Here is a 16,453-nt window from a genome sequence, read left to right on the forward strand (position 1 = left end):
CTTGACATTTTTTCTTTTCTGTTTTTCCCGACACCTTTCCCTCAATTTCAATAATTATATTTTTCACTCACCCTTTGACGGCAATAACTATAAATTATCCTCCGGAAAAACGTAGCACGTCGAAAAATTTTCTCTCATCATTCATTCATTATACCAATCGTCCATTCTTCTTATTGTTTTGATTCCCGAACCTTTTATCGCAAGGTAATTTCATACGAAAAAATGTACATGAATAAAATAAATAAAACTAAAATCCCAAGGTGATTGATTGACAGTTGATTTTCGAAAACTGGATAAAACTTTCATTCACTTGGATCTCCAGCTCGAAAAAGAACTTCCTCTGAAACTGAAAAGCATAAGGAAAACGATTAAAAGCATTGAAAACGATTATAAATAAAATCTGGCGAATTCGAAAAAACGAAAAAATTGTATTTCCGGTTTTTAAAATAAAAACAATATCACGTTTACTCACCCTGCAGGATTTTTATTTTCGAAACCTGGAGAAGAGCCAAAACCACCGAAACCTTGATTTTGAGATTGTTGAGCCAAATTACCAAATCCCATCGTGTTTTGATTTGCAAAAGTTTCAAATGTAGTCGAACATTGTTGACCTTGTGGAAAACTTCCTGTTGGGAGAAAAAAAAAAAAAACAAAAAAATTACAGGTTTGTAATTTTCTTTTATTTTTCACTCGAAAAAGAATGTATTTTAAAAAGAAAAATGATAGCGAGCCATTACCGAAAGTGGGCTGCGAGCCGAATGTGGCAGATCCGCTAAAAGTCGGAGCGGCTCCAAATGCTGGAGCAATGGAAGGACCACCTCCAAATACTGGCGGACTCCCGAAACCACCTGAAGTAGAAATCACATTTAAATTTATTACCATTTTAATTAAAATTAGAAATTTTAAAAAAATTTACGATTTCAAATCAGTTATATAAATATATATATATATATATATGTACCCATTGGTTTTTGAAACGTGTTCCCAGCGCTGAATCCGGTTTTGGCAACACTGTCTTGCACGCTGCTAAACGGGCCAGATGAAGTTGCCCCAAACGTGCCTGTGGTTCCCGACTGAAAAGCGTTTCCCGGCGAAGTCTGCGAAGTTGAAGATCCTCCAAATATTGATGAATTAGGTGATCCACCAAAAACCGAAGCGTTATTATTAGTAGTTTGTCCAAATAAACTCTGACCGAAAATTGGTTTACTTCCAAATCCTCCACCTTCTCCTGATGCATTTCCTCCGAAAGGTGAACAAATGGTTTGTCCGAAAACTGAATTTGAATTCGAATTTGATGTTTGTCCGAATACATTTGATGATGTTGTTCCAAATATAGAACCACTTTGACCACCAAACACGGAGGCCTTATTAGCATCTCCGAAAACGTTGCCCGCACTTTTAGAATCACCGAAAATACTTTTGGGAGTACTAAAAATATTTGCTGAAGTTGTGGGTGTTGTAGAAGAAGTTACGAAAGAATTATCCGTTTTATTACTGTTAGGCGATAATAAACCGAAAATGGCGGTAGTTTCAGAGACGGAATTGCTAAAAGCTTGAGAAGCCGATGCAAGAGTAGAAGGCTGCCCAAAAGAACTTGTTTTCGGAACGGAATTACTAAAGATACCGGTTGTTGTTGTGGATGTTAATTGAGAATCAGCTTGACCGAGAATCGGTTGAATGCTAGTAGAACCACCAAAAATATTAGATGTCGGGGTAGATATTGTTCCACCTCCGAAAATACTTGGAGTTGTAACTGTGGACGACCCTTTCGCAGCATCAGGACCCGTTGACGAAATTTCAAAAATACCACCCGAAGACGAAACGGTGGAAGCAACGCTTACGGTGGTTGCAGTAACAGAAGTAACACTTGTTGTAGTAGGAAGAGGAGCGGTGCTTGTAGAGGTCACACCAGCAATAGAAGCAACGACAGTTGTTGCAGATGAAGAAACGTTACTTGTATTATTGGAGCTAGTAGTAAAAACACCAGTGGAAGAAGAAACATTTGCAGTACTAGTGGTTGCAACGACTGATGTTGTAACGGAAGAGGATGATGGAATAGTACTAGCGGGAGTAGAAAAAACATTTGCACTGACTGGTATTCCTGTGGTTGTTTTCGGCTGAGAAAAAGTCGTCTGAACACTTGCAGGTGTTGCTACCACGGTAGCAGGAGCATTAATTGCAGGAGTTAGAGAGATAGAAAAATTTGCCGAGGGCAGAGTTGGAGATGTTTTTGAAAACCTAGATGCAGACGGTTTACCAAAAATTGTAGAAGCTGTAGTATTTTGAGTAGATAAGTTTTGTAAACTAGTCGGAGTAGAGGCTTCAGACGTAGAAATCGCTTCTGATAGCGTTTTACTGAACGAAAATCCAATCGCTCCAGTACTTATAGCTTCCTTTTGCATATTTGAATTTTGTGTATTTTTAGAAATTAAAGTTTTTTCCAAATTTTTAGGCTCATCAACAGATTCAACATCAACTTCTTCCGTTTCTGTTTCCGGTTTACTGGTTATAACTGAAACTTCAGTAACTGGAATTCCTTTACTTACGGCGGGCGTTGAAGTGAAGGAATTAGATGCATTGGAAACGGTGGATGTGGTTTTGGCAACACCGAAAATAGGAGCAGATGAAGGGAATGAAGATTTTTGAATTGAAAAATTTGACAGTAAATTTTGAGACGAAGTCGTGACAGTGGCGGGTTCTTTTCCAGCTACTTGAAATTTTACCTCTGGCGGAGAAGTATTTTGCTTGAAAATGTTAGAGGTATTTAAACTGGGGCTTTGAACGGAAGAAGCGGAAAAAATTGAAGAAGGATTTGCATTTCCAAAACTCGACTGCTTACTATCAAATGAAATAATTGGTTTTTGAAAGCCCGAAAACGTAGCAGATAAGGTACTAGTAGTAGGAGTGGATGAAAAAATAAAAGGTGTAGAAGTGCCGCTGCTCATAGATGTAAAAACATTTGTAACTTTAATTGCTTCTGCAGTTGCTGCCGTTGTTTTAGCTGGAGCAGTCGTGTTCGAAGAACTGTTAAAACTAAGCTTTCCATTAAATTTAATAGTTTCTGCAGGTTTTCCAAATCCCTGATCTGAAGGTTTTGCAAGTCCAAAGGTGAATACTGGCTTTGATTTAGATTCTTCAACTTTATTCGATAAATTTCCGGTCGGTTTGATTTGATTAGTTGTAAACTTTAAATCCGACGCACTGGAAACTATCGGAGACACATTTTGTTTATTTTTAGCAGCAGCAGCAGCAGCAGCAGCATCATCAATGCTTTTTACAACGTTACTAAGCGATATTAACGGTGACTTTTCTTTTGAACTCGAAGAATTAGAAACAGCTGATACGTTGGTTTGTTTGTTTTTATCACCGAAAATAAACATATTTTTAGTCGGTTCCAAAGTTTTAACCGGCGTTTTCTCTTTGGATTCAATATTTGGTTTTGTAATTATATCCATTTTCGTCTTGGTTAATTCTACGTTATCCAATTTATTAACTTCAACTTTCTCCGCTTTTTCTTTTTTATTTATTTTATTCGAAGCCTCTAAAGCCTTTTGACTTGATTTTTCCAAGATTAACGAACGAAGAAACGAACTTGTTTCTAAATTTGATTTTACCGGCCTAATTTTAACCATGTCACGTTCGCTAAAAATATCTCTAAGAACGTTTTGTTTTTCTGACGTTAATTTTTTTGATCTCTCTTGAATGAGTTTGAATTGAGATTTTGTGATTTCAAGATCATTTATTGCAGAAATATTTTCTTTCATGTCAATTTTTAATTGGAGTAAATTATCGGCCAGTTTGAAAAGCTCAGAAAATTTACAATGAAATTTAAAATAAAAGTTTTGAAAAAAAAAAAAAAAAAAAAAAAATTATACCACGAAATAAAGAATCATTATTTTACCTTTTACTATCATTATTGGATGTTAATATTGATGCAGAAGAATTGTTTAAAACAACTTTGGCATTTTTATTCTTGCACCTTTCCACAGCAACTCTGGCTTTGATTTCTTCTATCAATGATTTTTGTTTGCTTAAAATTTTCAGTTGTAAATGCATTGTTTTGTAAACTTCTTCCAGTGTAGGCACGGTCATTTGGTTCCTTAACGTGTAATAAAAAAAATTAATTTTAATTTTTTTCTGCGTTTTAAAAATAGCAATCACATTTTATAAACGTTCATTTTTAATAAAAGCTTACTTAATTTGCGCTCTATAACTATCTTGATGTTCCACCCATTCTTTTTCAATGTAAGAAATTAACTGCTTTAATTGATTGTTAATGTAATATTTATTCAATCTTATTTCGTGCATGTACTTTGAACTGATCGGATCCAATTCTTCAGCTTTTTTCAATTCTATAAACGCTGGATTTTTCCTTTGAACATTTCTAGATTTAGCGTCTTCAACCCAAGCAAAGGATTCCATAAGATCTGCAATGGCGGAATGAATTTCCGTACTTTGAATAATTGTCGTTTCTTTCAAATCTTTTAAAAAATTATTCAAATTATCTATGGTTTTTTGCATGTTGATTTTATCATCTGTCGAGCCAACCTAAAAATAATTTTTATTATTAAAATCAAAAAAATAAAATACAAAAGCCCGACCAATGATAATTAACGTGTTAGGTTAAAAATAAACTATTAGACTGCCTGATACGTAAACAAATTTTTAAAAAAGTTTTTCAATGCAAACCTTAATGTTAAGAGTTTTCGCCTTGGTAAACAATGTTTGCAATTCTGAATTAAAATGATCGATTTCATCTCGCAAAGCGTTCCAGTATACGCTATCATCGACAGCAGGAGGTTCAGGAACCGCAGAAACTTGAGTTTCTGGTAAACCAGAGCTTTCTTTTACTTTGCTATCGATTTCAGCGATCAAGTTTTCTGATTTAACAGCTGCTTTATTTTCTCCTTCAGACGCTTTGATGGGAGTAGATTGAGGCAAATTAGTTTTACCACCAAAAATCCCTTCTGTTATTGGTTTTTCTTTAATAGAAGCTTCCTTTGCTTCAGTTGCTGTATTTGTTGAACTGACGAGGGGAGGTTGAGATACAACAGCTTTTGAATTAAAAATATTTTGAGGTGTCATAAAGGAAAAAGTTGGATTGGGAGCATTTCCTGGTTGAGACATATTACCAAACAAAGGAGCTGAAGAAGCAGGAGGTTTTTGATTAACAATACTACTTGTTTGAATATTTTGTTGTTGCGAAGTTTGTAATAAATTCTGCTGTTGAGAAATTTGTGGTTGAGGTTTTTGTTGAGTATTTTGAAACATATATTGCTGTTGTAATGATTGAAATTGGTTTTGCTGCTGTGGAGCCTGCAAAACAATTATTATAAATATTTTAAAAACAAATAAAACAATTGTTGTCAAAAAAAATTATTTCAAATAATCTTTAATGATAAAAATTTATCACTAGTTGTAAAATACAATCAAAATACCTTATTTCCCTCTGCAATTTTTTCTGTCGCTGAGGAAACAATGGTTTCAGTATTAGAATTTTGAGCCTGAGATGAAAATCCTCCAAAACTTGAAAATGTATTGTTTCCAAATGTAAATGTTGGTTTTGAATTTTCCATTGACGTTCCTGATGTAAAAGAAAATGTATTTTGAGGTGCTTTAGGTTGTTCAGTTCTAAAAAAAAATTAACAATATACTTAAACTAAATAACTTAAGAAATACTTAAAATTTATCACGAAATTTGATTGTATATATATATAAATTAATAAAGTATTTGTGTATGTATAAACTTAACCTATAAAACTTACATAATTGGTTGTGCAGGAGCAGGTAAAGTTGTAGTTGATGCAGGGTTAAATGTGAAAATTGCATCCGGCAAGTGCTCTTTAGCGGGTCCACAAAGTTGAGGAGCGCTGGCATTTAAATTTATAACATTAAAAATGCAAAGAATTCCTTCATCTGATAATAATAATAAACGAGGCATTGGAGGTAAAATACTTTCTCCCCAGGGAATCGCATCTTCACTGGTAAAATCAAAAGTCAATCCTAAAGGATAAGTTTCTTGTTTGGCAGCATTTAATGGAAGTTCTGCTCGTGAAGAATCTCCTAAAAGCCATTGTTCCCATGATGAATTATCTTTTGAATGAAGTACTGCTACTTCAATACTGTTAGCCGAACTGACAAAAATTAGATTCCTACAAAGGTTATATATAATACATGCCCATTATTTTTAACAATTTAAATAAATTCACCTTAAAATAATTTAACACATAAACAAATAAAAGTAATAATAAAGTAAAAAAAAATTCTTCGAGTTCTTACCATGCACTGTGATGAGTCAAATATAATTGATGGTTTCTAGAAAATGTGCTGCTGTATGTAATATCTTCATAGTTAATAATATTAATAGGTTCATTTTTAGTGGCATTGACAATTGTAATAATAGGAAATGAAGAAGGATTATTTTTATCACTGTAAGCAACAGCAAACTGGTAATTAGAAATCCATAAAACGCTTACAATGGTTGCAAATCCATTGAAAAATGGAGGAACAGGTAATGTTTTTACAAGTTTTAGATCTGGCTTATATTGTGAAAGTGTTCCATTATGGCAACCGATAACTATTTGTTTGCCCTTTGGACTCCAACAAAAACATCTAAAATAAAAATTTTTATTCCATTTTGATCATTTTAAATAAATTATGAAAATAATAATTAATATAATTATATAATATATTAACTTATTATCGTATATAAGATTCAATGCATAAGTAAAAATAAAATAAACAAATGAACAACATCTATATGCATATTTTTTAAAGAAAAAATAATGAACAGACATGTATTTCTATTATCGAATAATGATAAGATTGAATACTCTATGCAACCAAAATCCAATTTTAAAATTAATTTATTTAAATAAATAATTTTGAATTCATTTTTGAATTCATTTTTAAACTCAGTTCAAAAATTTTTTTGAAACAATTTTGAAATAAAATATATTTTCTTACCTAGCCTGAGTACTGCTTGGTAAAATAAATGTGGAATTTTCTTTATTTTTCGGATTAATCGAAAGAACTGACCCGTCAGTTAAGCATATCATTACTGTCCCATCATTATTCGGTTGCCACATCAAGTCGGAAATTTCAGCATTTGGATTTTTAGTGATGTTAGCTATGGATAAAGTGTCCAGTGGTGTAACATTCTAAAAAAAATTTTATTATTAGATTTTTGTAAAAAAAACAAATTCAAAAGTTTTTTTAAAAGTAAAGTATGCATCACTTACTTCTGATGACAAAGAAGATATATTGTACAAGTGCAATACAGCACCAGGTTTTGTGTTACACACAACTCCGAGTATTTTTTGAGAAAAATCGACAGATAGATGACATGGCCTATTATTAAGTATGACATCTCTTCTTGGATAATTATTGACATTTGTAGTCGATTTGATATTTTTGGCTTTTATAACTGAAATTAAAAAAAAAAAAAAAAAAAAATATTAGTTGTGTAAATGATACAATTTTTCTCAAAAATCCATTTGAATTTACCTGTAAATCCATTTAAATTTCCAACAAAAATTAATCCATAATGTTGAGATGAAGCTAATAAATTACAATTCCCAGTTTTATATTTTGTATCAGTTTGAAAAATTTTTAATTTGCAAAATAATTTTAAATGCAAATCCTGAAAAAAAAAAAAAAAGAACAAAAAATTTTCATAAGGTTACTAAAAACCATTCACGTTTTGAATCCTGAAAAGATAGCATTTTTTTAATTTTTTCTAATATATTGCAAATTCACTTGTTAATAAAATTTGTATAACTTAATTATATGAGTTATATAGTAAATTGATTAATTTAAACCATACAAAAATCAATTACCGATATTTATAATTACATTTTTTTTTTTACCTAATTAAAAGTTATAGCACATGTTCAACTCAAAAAAAAAAAAAAAATCTAAGATCAAGACATCGTTAAGAAAAGGATTAATGCTTACCACTGTGTCAACGGGTTCAGGTCCAGTATGTACAAAAAGTGATTGAGCCATAATTATTATTTAAAAAAAAAAAAAAAAAGCCACAATTATGTAAAAATTTTTAGGTAGCATTCAACAGTCTATAAGGTTCCCTCCTAACTTTACATTTTACACTAAAAACCTTGCATAACTATAATGCTCAAATATCATTATTTCGTTCAAAATAGTTCGAAATTACAATAAACTAAATTTTGTATTTAAAAAAACGTTTTTTTTTAAAAATATAATACAATTTACCCCATGTGCGTTTAAAAAAATTATTTGAATGAAATATGCACGTTGAGAGACACTTCAGTGCTTCTTATGCTCTCGCTCGTTTTTATCTCTATGACTTTAATATAACAATGGTGGAAAGCATTACCTGTTAAAGATGCAACATAAACTATGCTATAATTTTTTTACAATATTTGGCGGTAAAATTAGTATTGAATTACCAAAAGAAAATGGCTACTTCGAGAAATCTACCACAAAGCAAAGAAGCTTTGTTAAAATCTTATCAAACAAGGCTGAAAGATGATGTGAAATGCATGTTGGAAAACTTTGAAGGTAAAATTTCAAAAGCCTCAAAATTATATTTAATATTATATTTAATAACATTAAATACATTTTATTTTAGAAATAGTAAAACTTGCCAAAGGTGAAAATGAAACTCAGCTTTTAAGAATGACTCAATGTGAGCAAGACACATATGAAATGCATGTAAGAGCTGCTAATATTGTCAGAGCAGGAGAATCACTCATGAAATTAGTGTCAGATATGAAACAATATTTAATATTAAATGATTTCCCTTCTGTCAATGAAGCCATAGGTCAAAATTCTAAAATATTTAGACAAAAGCAAGAAGAATGTGATCAAAAACTAATGAATCTTCGTGATGATATGGCATCTGATTTGTATGATTTAGAAGAAGAATATTACACATCAATATATAAATAGTGCATTTAAAGAGTAATAAAAATTTTAAGCTTGAGAAACGACAAAAGTGTAAAACCTGAAAATGTACTTACAGTGTATTTAATTTTCCATGTACATACCTTAAATTAAACATTTGTAAATAATATTATTTTAGAAAAATGTAAAACTTATTATTATTATTATTATTAAAGTAAAATTAAATAATTTGAGTTTTTTTTTTTTTTTTCATTGTAATAAATCATTAAATTTGAGGCAGCCAATTTTTGATAATTGTAATATCGACTATTAAAAAAAAAATGTTTAAAATTGCCTTAAAAACCATCTTGGAAAATTTATTATTATTAATTGGAATAATTTAAATTTTTTTCAATATAATTTTGAACATGATTAGTAAACAAAACTTAAAGAAACAATTTTCTTTTGGAAAATATATACCATTTACTGATAACAACCTTTTTCGAAGAAAACTCATAAAAAAATTATTATTATTATCTTAAATTACAAAAAAAAATCACATCAAAAAAATTTTCTTTCTTGTTTTTTCCATTTAAAAATAAATAAAATAAATGGGAAAATTTTATGTAAATTAATATATATATATATATTTTATTTATTTTATTTACTATTTTCTTTTTCATTAAAAACATTTTTTAAAATGTTGTAAATTTAATAAAACACACGCACACGCACACACGTACTAAAAAAAAACTTTAACTTTCCTTCTTATATATATATATATCTAAACATTTATAAAAAAAAAAAAAAAACAAATAATAATAATAATAATATTAATATTGAACATTTGAAAATTTTCAATTACTTTCCATTATTTATTATGCAATAGTAAAAAAAAAAAATTAAAGAGATCATCATAAAGTTATTAAAAAAATTTTTCTTTTTTCTATTTTTTTTTTTTTTTTATAAAATATTATTATTATTATTATTAATTTATTAATTTATTTAAATTTATTAATTACGGATTAAATAGTATATATATATATATATATATATATATATATATATATATATATATATGTATTATTATTTGAAACTTTTATATTTTTTTTTACCAGCAAATAAATGAAAAAAAAAAAAATAATAATAATAATAATAAATAAGAAAAAAATGGAAAATTAATTAATTTACACACGACGACGACAACAAAAAATTTGGACAATTTTTTTTTCCATATACAATTATTATTATTATCATGTTTTTAAAACGTGACGTGACCCCGTGAATACAACATAAACATGCGAAACAACATTTCGTTAACTACTACAATTTTTTTTTTTTTTTTTATATATTTAAATTTAATGCGAACAAAAATTACAAACAACATTTTATTTATTTATTTATATATTTATTGCATCATTCAGTGCTTAAACGCACGCACACGCACACCCACACATGCACATACAGACAAACTTAAAACTACAATAACAGTCAAGTAATTAACAATAATAATAATGATGCTTTTTTTTTAAATAAAAGACAAACCTTTTTACACACATACAATTAAAAAATAATAATAATAATTATTTTTCATTTACATCCTTTTTTCTTTTTCTTTCTCTTATATTTAATATTAATAATAATAATAATAATAATAAAATTATAATTATAAATAATAATAATGGCTTTTTCTTCTTTTTTATTAAAAAAAAAAAAAAAAAACAAAAAGAAAATGAAAAGAAAACAAAAAAAGAAAAAGAAAAAATTTTTTTTTCCTTTTTCATTTATAAAAAAACGTAATTATAATTAATTACAAAAGAAACTTTTTTATTAATAAATTTTTGTTTAACAACAAATCAAAAAAACAAAATTTTTTAAACAATTTAAAGTGAGAAAGAGAGAAAGAGAGAGAGAGGGAAAAGAACCAAATAAAAATATTAAAAAAAAAAAAAAAAACAAAAAATTATTTCTCATTTAAATTTTCAAAAAAAAAAAAAATTTTTTTTCATTTTTTTTTTTCCGATTTCAATAAATCCCATAAATCCCTTCTTTATTATTATTATTATCATCATCATCATCATTATAATTATTTATTTATTTTTTCTAAGGCGTTATAGAGAAAATGATAAAAAAAATTTTTTTTTTTTTTTTTTTTTTAATTAAAGGATTATTGAAACCCCGCTAAATCTTTTAAATTTAATTTTCATCGTAATCGATCTGATTAAAAAAAAAAAAAAAAAAAAACGAGGGAGAGAAACGGAAAAACAAAAAAAAAAAAAAAAAAAACCAAAAAGGGCAAACAAACATTTTTAAAAAAAAATCCAACAAACACCCCCCCTTATTTGTCAACAAACGAAAAAAAAAAAAAAATAATAATAATAATCAAATCGTTACCAAAAAAAAATTAATTTTTGACCGTTTTATATTTATATTTCCTTATTTTTTTTTCTTTCTTAAAATATAAAAATAAAACAAACAAACAAACAAACAAACAAACTTACAAAATAGATATTTATATATATATTTATATATTGGACCCATTTTGGAATCAAATTTTTTTTTTCTTTTCTTAAAAAAAAAAAAAAAAAAAAAACAATACTGAATGTCACAAAAGGTGTGAAAGCCCACAACTCTCTCAACACATATTACAAATAATAATAATAATAATAATAATAATAATAATAATAATAATAATAATAATAATAATAATAAAATCCATAACAAATTATTTATATCGATACGACACACATCGATATAATGAAATAATTAAGAAAACGATGACTTTTATGGCAACTAAACTGTGGGAGAGAAGGAGGAAAAAAGAAGGAAAAGGAGGAGGAAGAAGAAGAAGAGGATGAGGAGGAGGAGGAGGAAGAAATACATATAAAATCTTGTCGAATTTTCATGAAAATTACAAAAATAAAAAATAATAACAATCAAGTTTCACGTTTTTCTTTCTTTTTTTTTTTTCTTCTCCATTTTCTTTTTCTTTTTCTTCTTCTCAACATCTAAATAAAGTAAATTGTTAAAAACTGCGTCGTAATCCACGCAACAAGAATTTTTACATTTATTTATACTTAATGTGTGCGTGTATTTCATTTTTTTTTTTTTTTTGTTTAGAACGTTAAAAAACTATCTATGTATGTATGTATGTATGTATGATACCTAATTTGAAAAGGACACAATGAATGTAAGTGTTTTTCTTTCTCTTTTGACCCTTATAACAATCATCACTTTTTTATTTTTCTTTTGTTTCTTTTCTTTTCTTATTAACTTTTCTGACCTAAACGCTAACTAATGAATCACGTGTGAATATCAACCTAGGAAATTACAAATTAGTATTTCGTTTATTACTATTATTATTATTATTATTATTATTTCCCATGCCATACGCGCCATCATTTTCACATCTTCCCAGCGGTCATTGCGGCGGCGTCGTCGACCGCATTCCAAAACAACAAATTTAAAAACAAAAAAAACAAAACAAAACAAAAACAACATTACCAACAACACGTACGCAATTTTTTTTTTGGTTACTTCTTCTTTTTCTTTTTCTTCTGCTTCTTCTTCACGGGGTACGGAGGGGTGGGGGGTTTAAAACAACAAATCGGCTGTCGTTTCCGAACTCCATAGTACGGTTGTGTTTTCATCAGCTGGTCGAAGGTAAGCCTCCTCTTCTTCATCTTCATCCTCATCTTCTTCTCTTTCTCTTTCCTTTTCGCCCGAACTTTCTTCTTTTTCACCTTTTCCAATTGATTTGTCTTCTTTATCTTGTTCGACGTTGGGTTTGTTCGAAGGAATTGTTTTCGTTATTCCTAATTCGAAATCAGTCGACAGGGAAACTTTGCTGGGAGTGTAATTTCCAAGATTACCGCACGCTAAAATTACAACAATTTCAAATTATATCGATCGATAAAAAAAAAAAAAAAAACTTTTGTTGGGTGTTGTTGTTCTCCCCCCCCCCCTCCCCACACTTTGATTCGAATCGGTGACAAATGCGGACGATATACGAATGAGAAAAATTTAAAATTTTTAATAGATCAAAACAACAACAAAAAAAATTTATGTAAAATCAATCGAATTCTCGACCTTGGATCACCATGTTTATCCTGGGTGGAACTGTCACCGTTGGAAAAGCAAAAAAAGAAAACCGGATTCGATAAATAAAAGTCGATTACTTAACGGGTAACTCGATGACCGGTGATTTTAAAAAATGTTGCAACAACAACAACACCTTAAAGCCCTTTTAGTCGTTAGGCATGGATTTTTTTTTTTTTTTTTTTCTGGGTGTGGTTTTTAAAAACATAATCACAATAATCGAGGTCGTTCACTTTTTTTTGTTGTTGTTAAATCTCATATCATCTCTTTTCTTTTCACCTTTTAGTAGAAACTTTTTTTAATGATTCGTTTTAATAAATTATAAATAAATATTTGTTGCAATTAATTTTTTCAACGCGACGCAAACGCAAAAAAAAAAAAACCAAATCGAAAACAACTTCCCCCCGCCTTCCTTGCTAAAAAAACTGATTGCTTAACTTGTTAAATAATAATGATAATTATAAATAAGTCGACGAATAAAACGACCAATACACCACCCATTATTAATTACGAAAAATGAGAAAAAAAAAAAAATAATGATAATAGTAGTATTAAAATAACACAAACCGAAAGGAACTGGTAAACGTAATGGCGAACTTTCATCGGTGGTAATGAAACCGGTCGTGGTACCGGTCGTGGTACCGGTGGTGGTGGTGGTGTTGATGGCTCCCTCGATTTCTGGATTGATGTTTTCCTGATCATCCAACAGTGAAGATTCCGACGGATATTCAAATAATGTTGTTGCTTCGTCATTAAATTGTATTTTCATCTAAAACAACAAACAGAGAGAGAGAGAAAGAGATAAAAAAAAATTAAAAGCGAAAGTATTTCTGTGCGTTACTACCATGATAAACTTATGGATTATTAAACTCGTCAATCAAACCAAAGATATGGAAACGAAAAAATAATAATAATAATAAAAACAATAATAAAAGTGCCAAATATGAGTGGAAACAATCAAATTTAAATACATAAAAAGGAAAACTTTGATTGAGGGGGGCATAACGTAGTGCAAAACTTTTTTTTTGACGCACACCCACACTAACGCAAGCGTTTAAGCGTTTTTGAAAATGTCTGAAACAAAAATAAAAGTTACGAAGGGAAACAACAGAAGAAAATCCTCAGAAAATTTGGAAAAAATTTTTACACACACAAAAAAAACTACACGAACCAGCAAAAATCCGAGGGCGGAAATTATTACACTCGTGATTGAAAAAATCGATCGATAATAAAACAAAAAAATGATGATAATAATAATAATAATAATAATAATCCTTATCAATTTTCATTAAATACTTTTCACGTCGGAAAAAAAAAAAATGCAAACGAAAACGAAAGTCTTTCTTCCTTCGGGAACAAAAAGGGATTTTTGGTTAGTTTATTAAAATTTATCTTTACGAAAAATGAAAGTTGACAATTTTTAAAAAAAAAAAAAGCTTTCAAGAATAAAAAGAGAGAGAGAGAGAGAGAGAGAAAAGTTCAACCGGAAATCAATGCTGATAAAGACGCATTTACGTTGTCAAAAAATCTAAAAAAATAATTTTTACCGTGACGTCTTAAAAATGACAGCAAAACTTTCCCTTTTTTTCTTTACTTAGGGGAAAGAACCCTTCTATTATTATTTGTTTCCACACACCCCCCTCTCTCTCCACGCTTTGGAAAGTGATTCATAACGAAAGCTTTGAACTTTTCATACAAAAACAACCCTTACTTTCTTATTTTTTTGTTACCATTTATGTATTTCTCATTTGAACTCCCGAACAAAAGTCAAACAAAAAAAAAAAAAACCCTTTTTTTCCATTTTGTTTTCCAACAAAACAATGACGTGAGTGATAAAAAAATTTCCCCGCCCCCCAACAAATCGGACTTTAAGGGGTCTCGGGTTGCGGTTAAATTAACCTTTAAAAAAAAAAAAATTTTTTTTTTCTTTTTCTAATTTGAAAAATCTTTAAGAAAAACCGCTAACGTTCGTTTAATGTCTTTTAATGTCTAATTACTACGAAATCGCTTGAGCAGCCTTTTACGATTTCATTGTTAATATGCAAAGAGTTAAATAAGATAATAATAATAATAGTATAATAATAATAATAATGAAAAACATGCATTATCATTAAATTACTTGGGTAATTTAGAAAAATAAAATGAATTTAAAGCGTGATACCTTCTTAAAAACCTTTCACCGATTTATATTTCAAATCCATTTTTTTTTTTCGAACGAACCTTACTCCCTTTGAAACCTACTTCGAACAAATTCAAACTTGACATGTCAAAATAAATAAATAAAAGAAAAGAAAAGAAATGAAAAATCTCATCGTGGGTGTTTGAAAGGTTGACAACATTTTTTTTTTTCACAAGCCTCCGGGAGAAATCTCGTGAGAGAAAAAATAAAAAATAAAAAAAATGTCGCAAGAAATTAAATATCCCTTTCGTTATTATTATTATTAATAATATTTTTATTGCGGCAGAGACAGGCTGAGCTGCTAACGTTAAAAAAAAAAAAAAAACCCCCCGCAAGGCTTCGCGACCGAAGGTGTTCGGTGGTTCTGTTCTGTTACATTAAATAGGAAATTAAAATTTTGCCTTGCTTACCTTGGCAAAATTCACTTTTGCCAAAAGTGTTCGAGTTAAATATATATACATATATATATATATATTTTCACGCCATTGCCTTTTCCGTAAAAGGTTAAAAAAAATTTTTTTTTTTTTTGTTGCGATTTTTAGGAAACTCCCCTCCTCCTCCCCCACCTTGCTTTTTACCCCGGACCGAATTAACAAAACGTTTACGTTAAACATTCGTCGACATTATTGCGTGCTTATTTGTACTCAACACGGATGAGTACCCAGCATCCGACAACAATGGTTTATAATTACGTAAAAAACAGTGTTTTTATAACCTTAACAATAAACAACATGGACGATTCACACACGCACGCACACACGCACACGCACACACACGCGCGTCAAACCTTAATAACGTCCCATCCGATTCTTTTTACCCATTCTTGTTATTTGAACATTATTTATCGACACAAATCATTGCTACCGTTTCCCTACGATTATTCAAAGTATTGAACTATTATTATTATTAATAATAATAAGTAATAATTAAAAAATAACTCGACAATAAAAAAAAAAAAAAAAATTTTCTTTGTGTAACGCAATTGACAAAAATTAATAGCGTCGGGAAGCGGAAACAATTATATTTCATTCGAGTTCGTACTCTTTTTTTTTTTTTTATTATTATTTTTTTTTAACCTTATTTGAACTCGAACAAACAAACGAACAAACGAACAAACAAACAAACAAACAAATAGAAAAAAAAAGACCGCAAAAATTTTTCCAGAGTATTTTAAAAAAAAAAAAAAAAAAAAAAATGAAATGAATGATGAACTGAAACCATTAAACGGCCTGAAAACATTGTCGAGATGAAAATAAATAATAATAATAATAATAAAAACAGTATTTTAATTTACTACATTATCATTATTAT

At 29.0% G+C, this 16,453-nt stretch overlaps 3 protein-coding genes across 3 annotated transcripts; 1 reads left to right on the forward strand and 2 right to left on the reverse strand.

Moving 5' to 3' along the window:
• Positions 1 to 306: 306 nt before the first annotated feature.
• Positions 307 to 8,007, reverse strand: Phum_PHUM479060 (nuclear pore complex protein nup214, putative; the record flags this gene model as incomplete). Its single annotated transcript, XM_002430388.1, has 15 exons — positions 307 to 346; positions 473 to 626; positions 738 to 835; positions 979 to 3,208; positions 3,287 to 3,757; positions 3,909 to 4,099; positions 4,196 to 4,548; positions 4,690 to 5,316; positions 5,439 to 5,631; positions 5,766 to 6,152; positions 6,280 to 6,597; positions 6,967 to 7,129; positions 7,238 to 7,426; positions 7,507 to 7,642; positions 7,957 to 8,007. 15 exons carry the CDS (start codon positions 8,005 to 8,007, stop codon positions 307 to 309), a joined length of 5,601 nt encoding a protein of 1,866 aa, XP_002430433.1.
• Positions 8,008 to 8,438: 431 nt separating this feature from the next.
• On the forward strand, positions 8,439 to 8,931 carry Phum_PHUM479070 (Surfeit locus protein, putative; the record flags this gene model as incomplete). Its single annotated transcript, XM_002430389.1, has 2 exons — positions 8,439 to 8,541; positions 8,612 to 8,931. 2 exons carry the CDS (start codon positions 8,439 to 8,441, stop codon positions 8,929 to 8,931), a joined length of 423 nt encoding a protein of 140 aa, XP_002430434.1.
• A 3,528-nt stretch (positions 8,932 to 12,459) lies between these two features.
• On the reverse strand, positions 12,460 to 13,732 carry Phum_PHUM479080 (uncharacterized protein; the record flags this gene model as incomplete). Its single annotated transcript, XM_002430390.1, has 2 exons — positions 12,460 to 12,743; positions 13,531 to 13,732. The coding sequence occupies 2 exons, from the start codon at positions 13,730 to 13,732 to the stop codon at positions 12,460 to 12,462; spliced, it is 486 nt and encodes a 161-aa protein (XP_002430435.1).
• Positions 13,733 to 16,453: the final 2,721 nt, after the last annotated feature.

Source organism: Pediculus humanus, genomic scaffold (assembly GCF_000006295.1).
Source record: "Pediculus humanus corporis 1103172108255 genomic scaffold, whole genome shotgun sequence".
In the NCBI taxonomy this organism is placed as follows: domain Eukaryota; kingdom Metazoa; phylum Arthropoda; class Insecta; order Psocodea; family Pediculidae; genus Pediculus; species Pediculus humanus.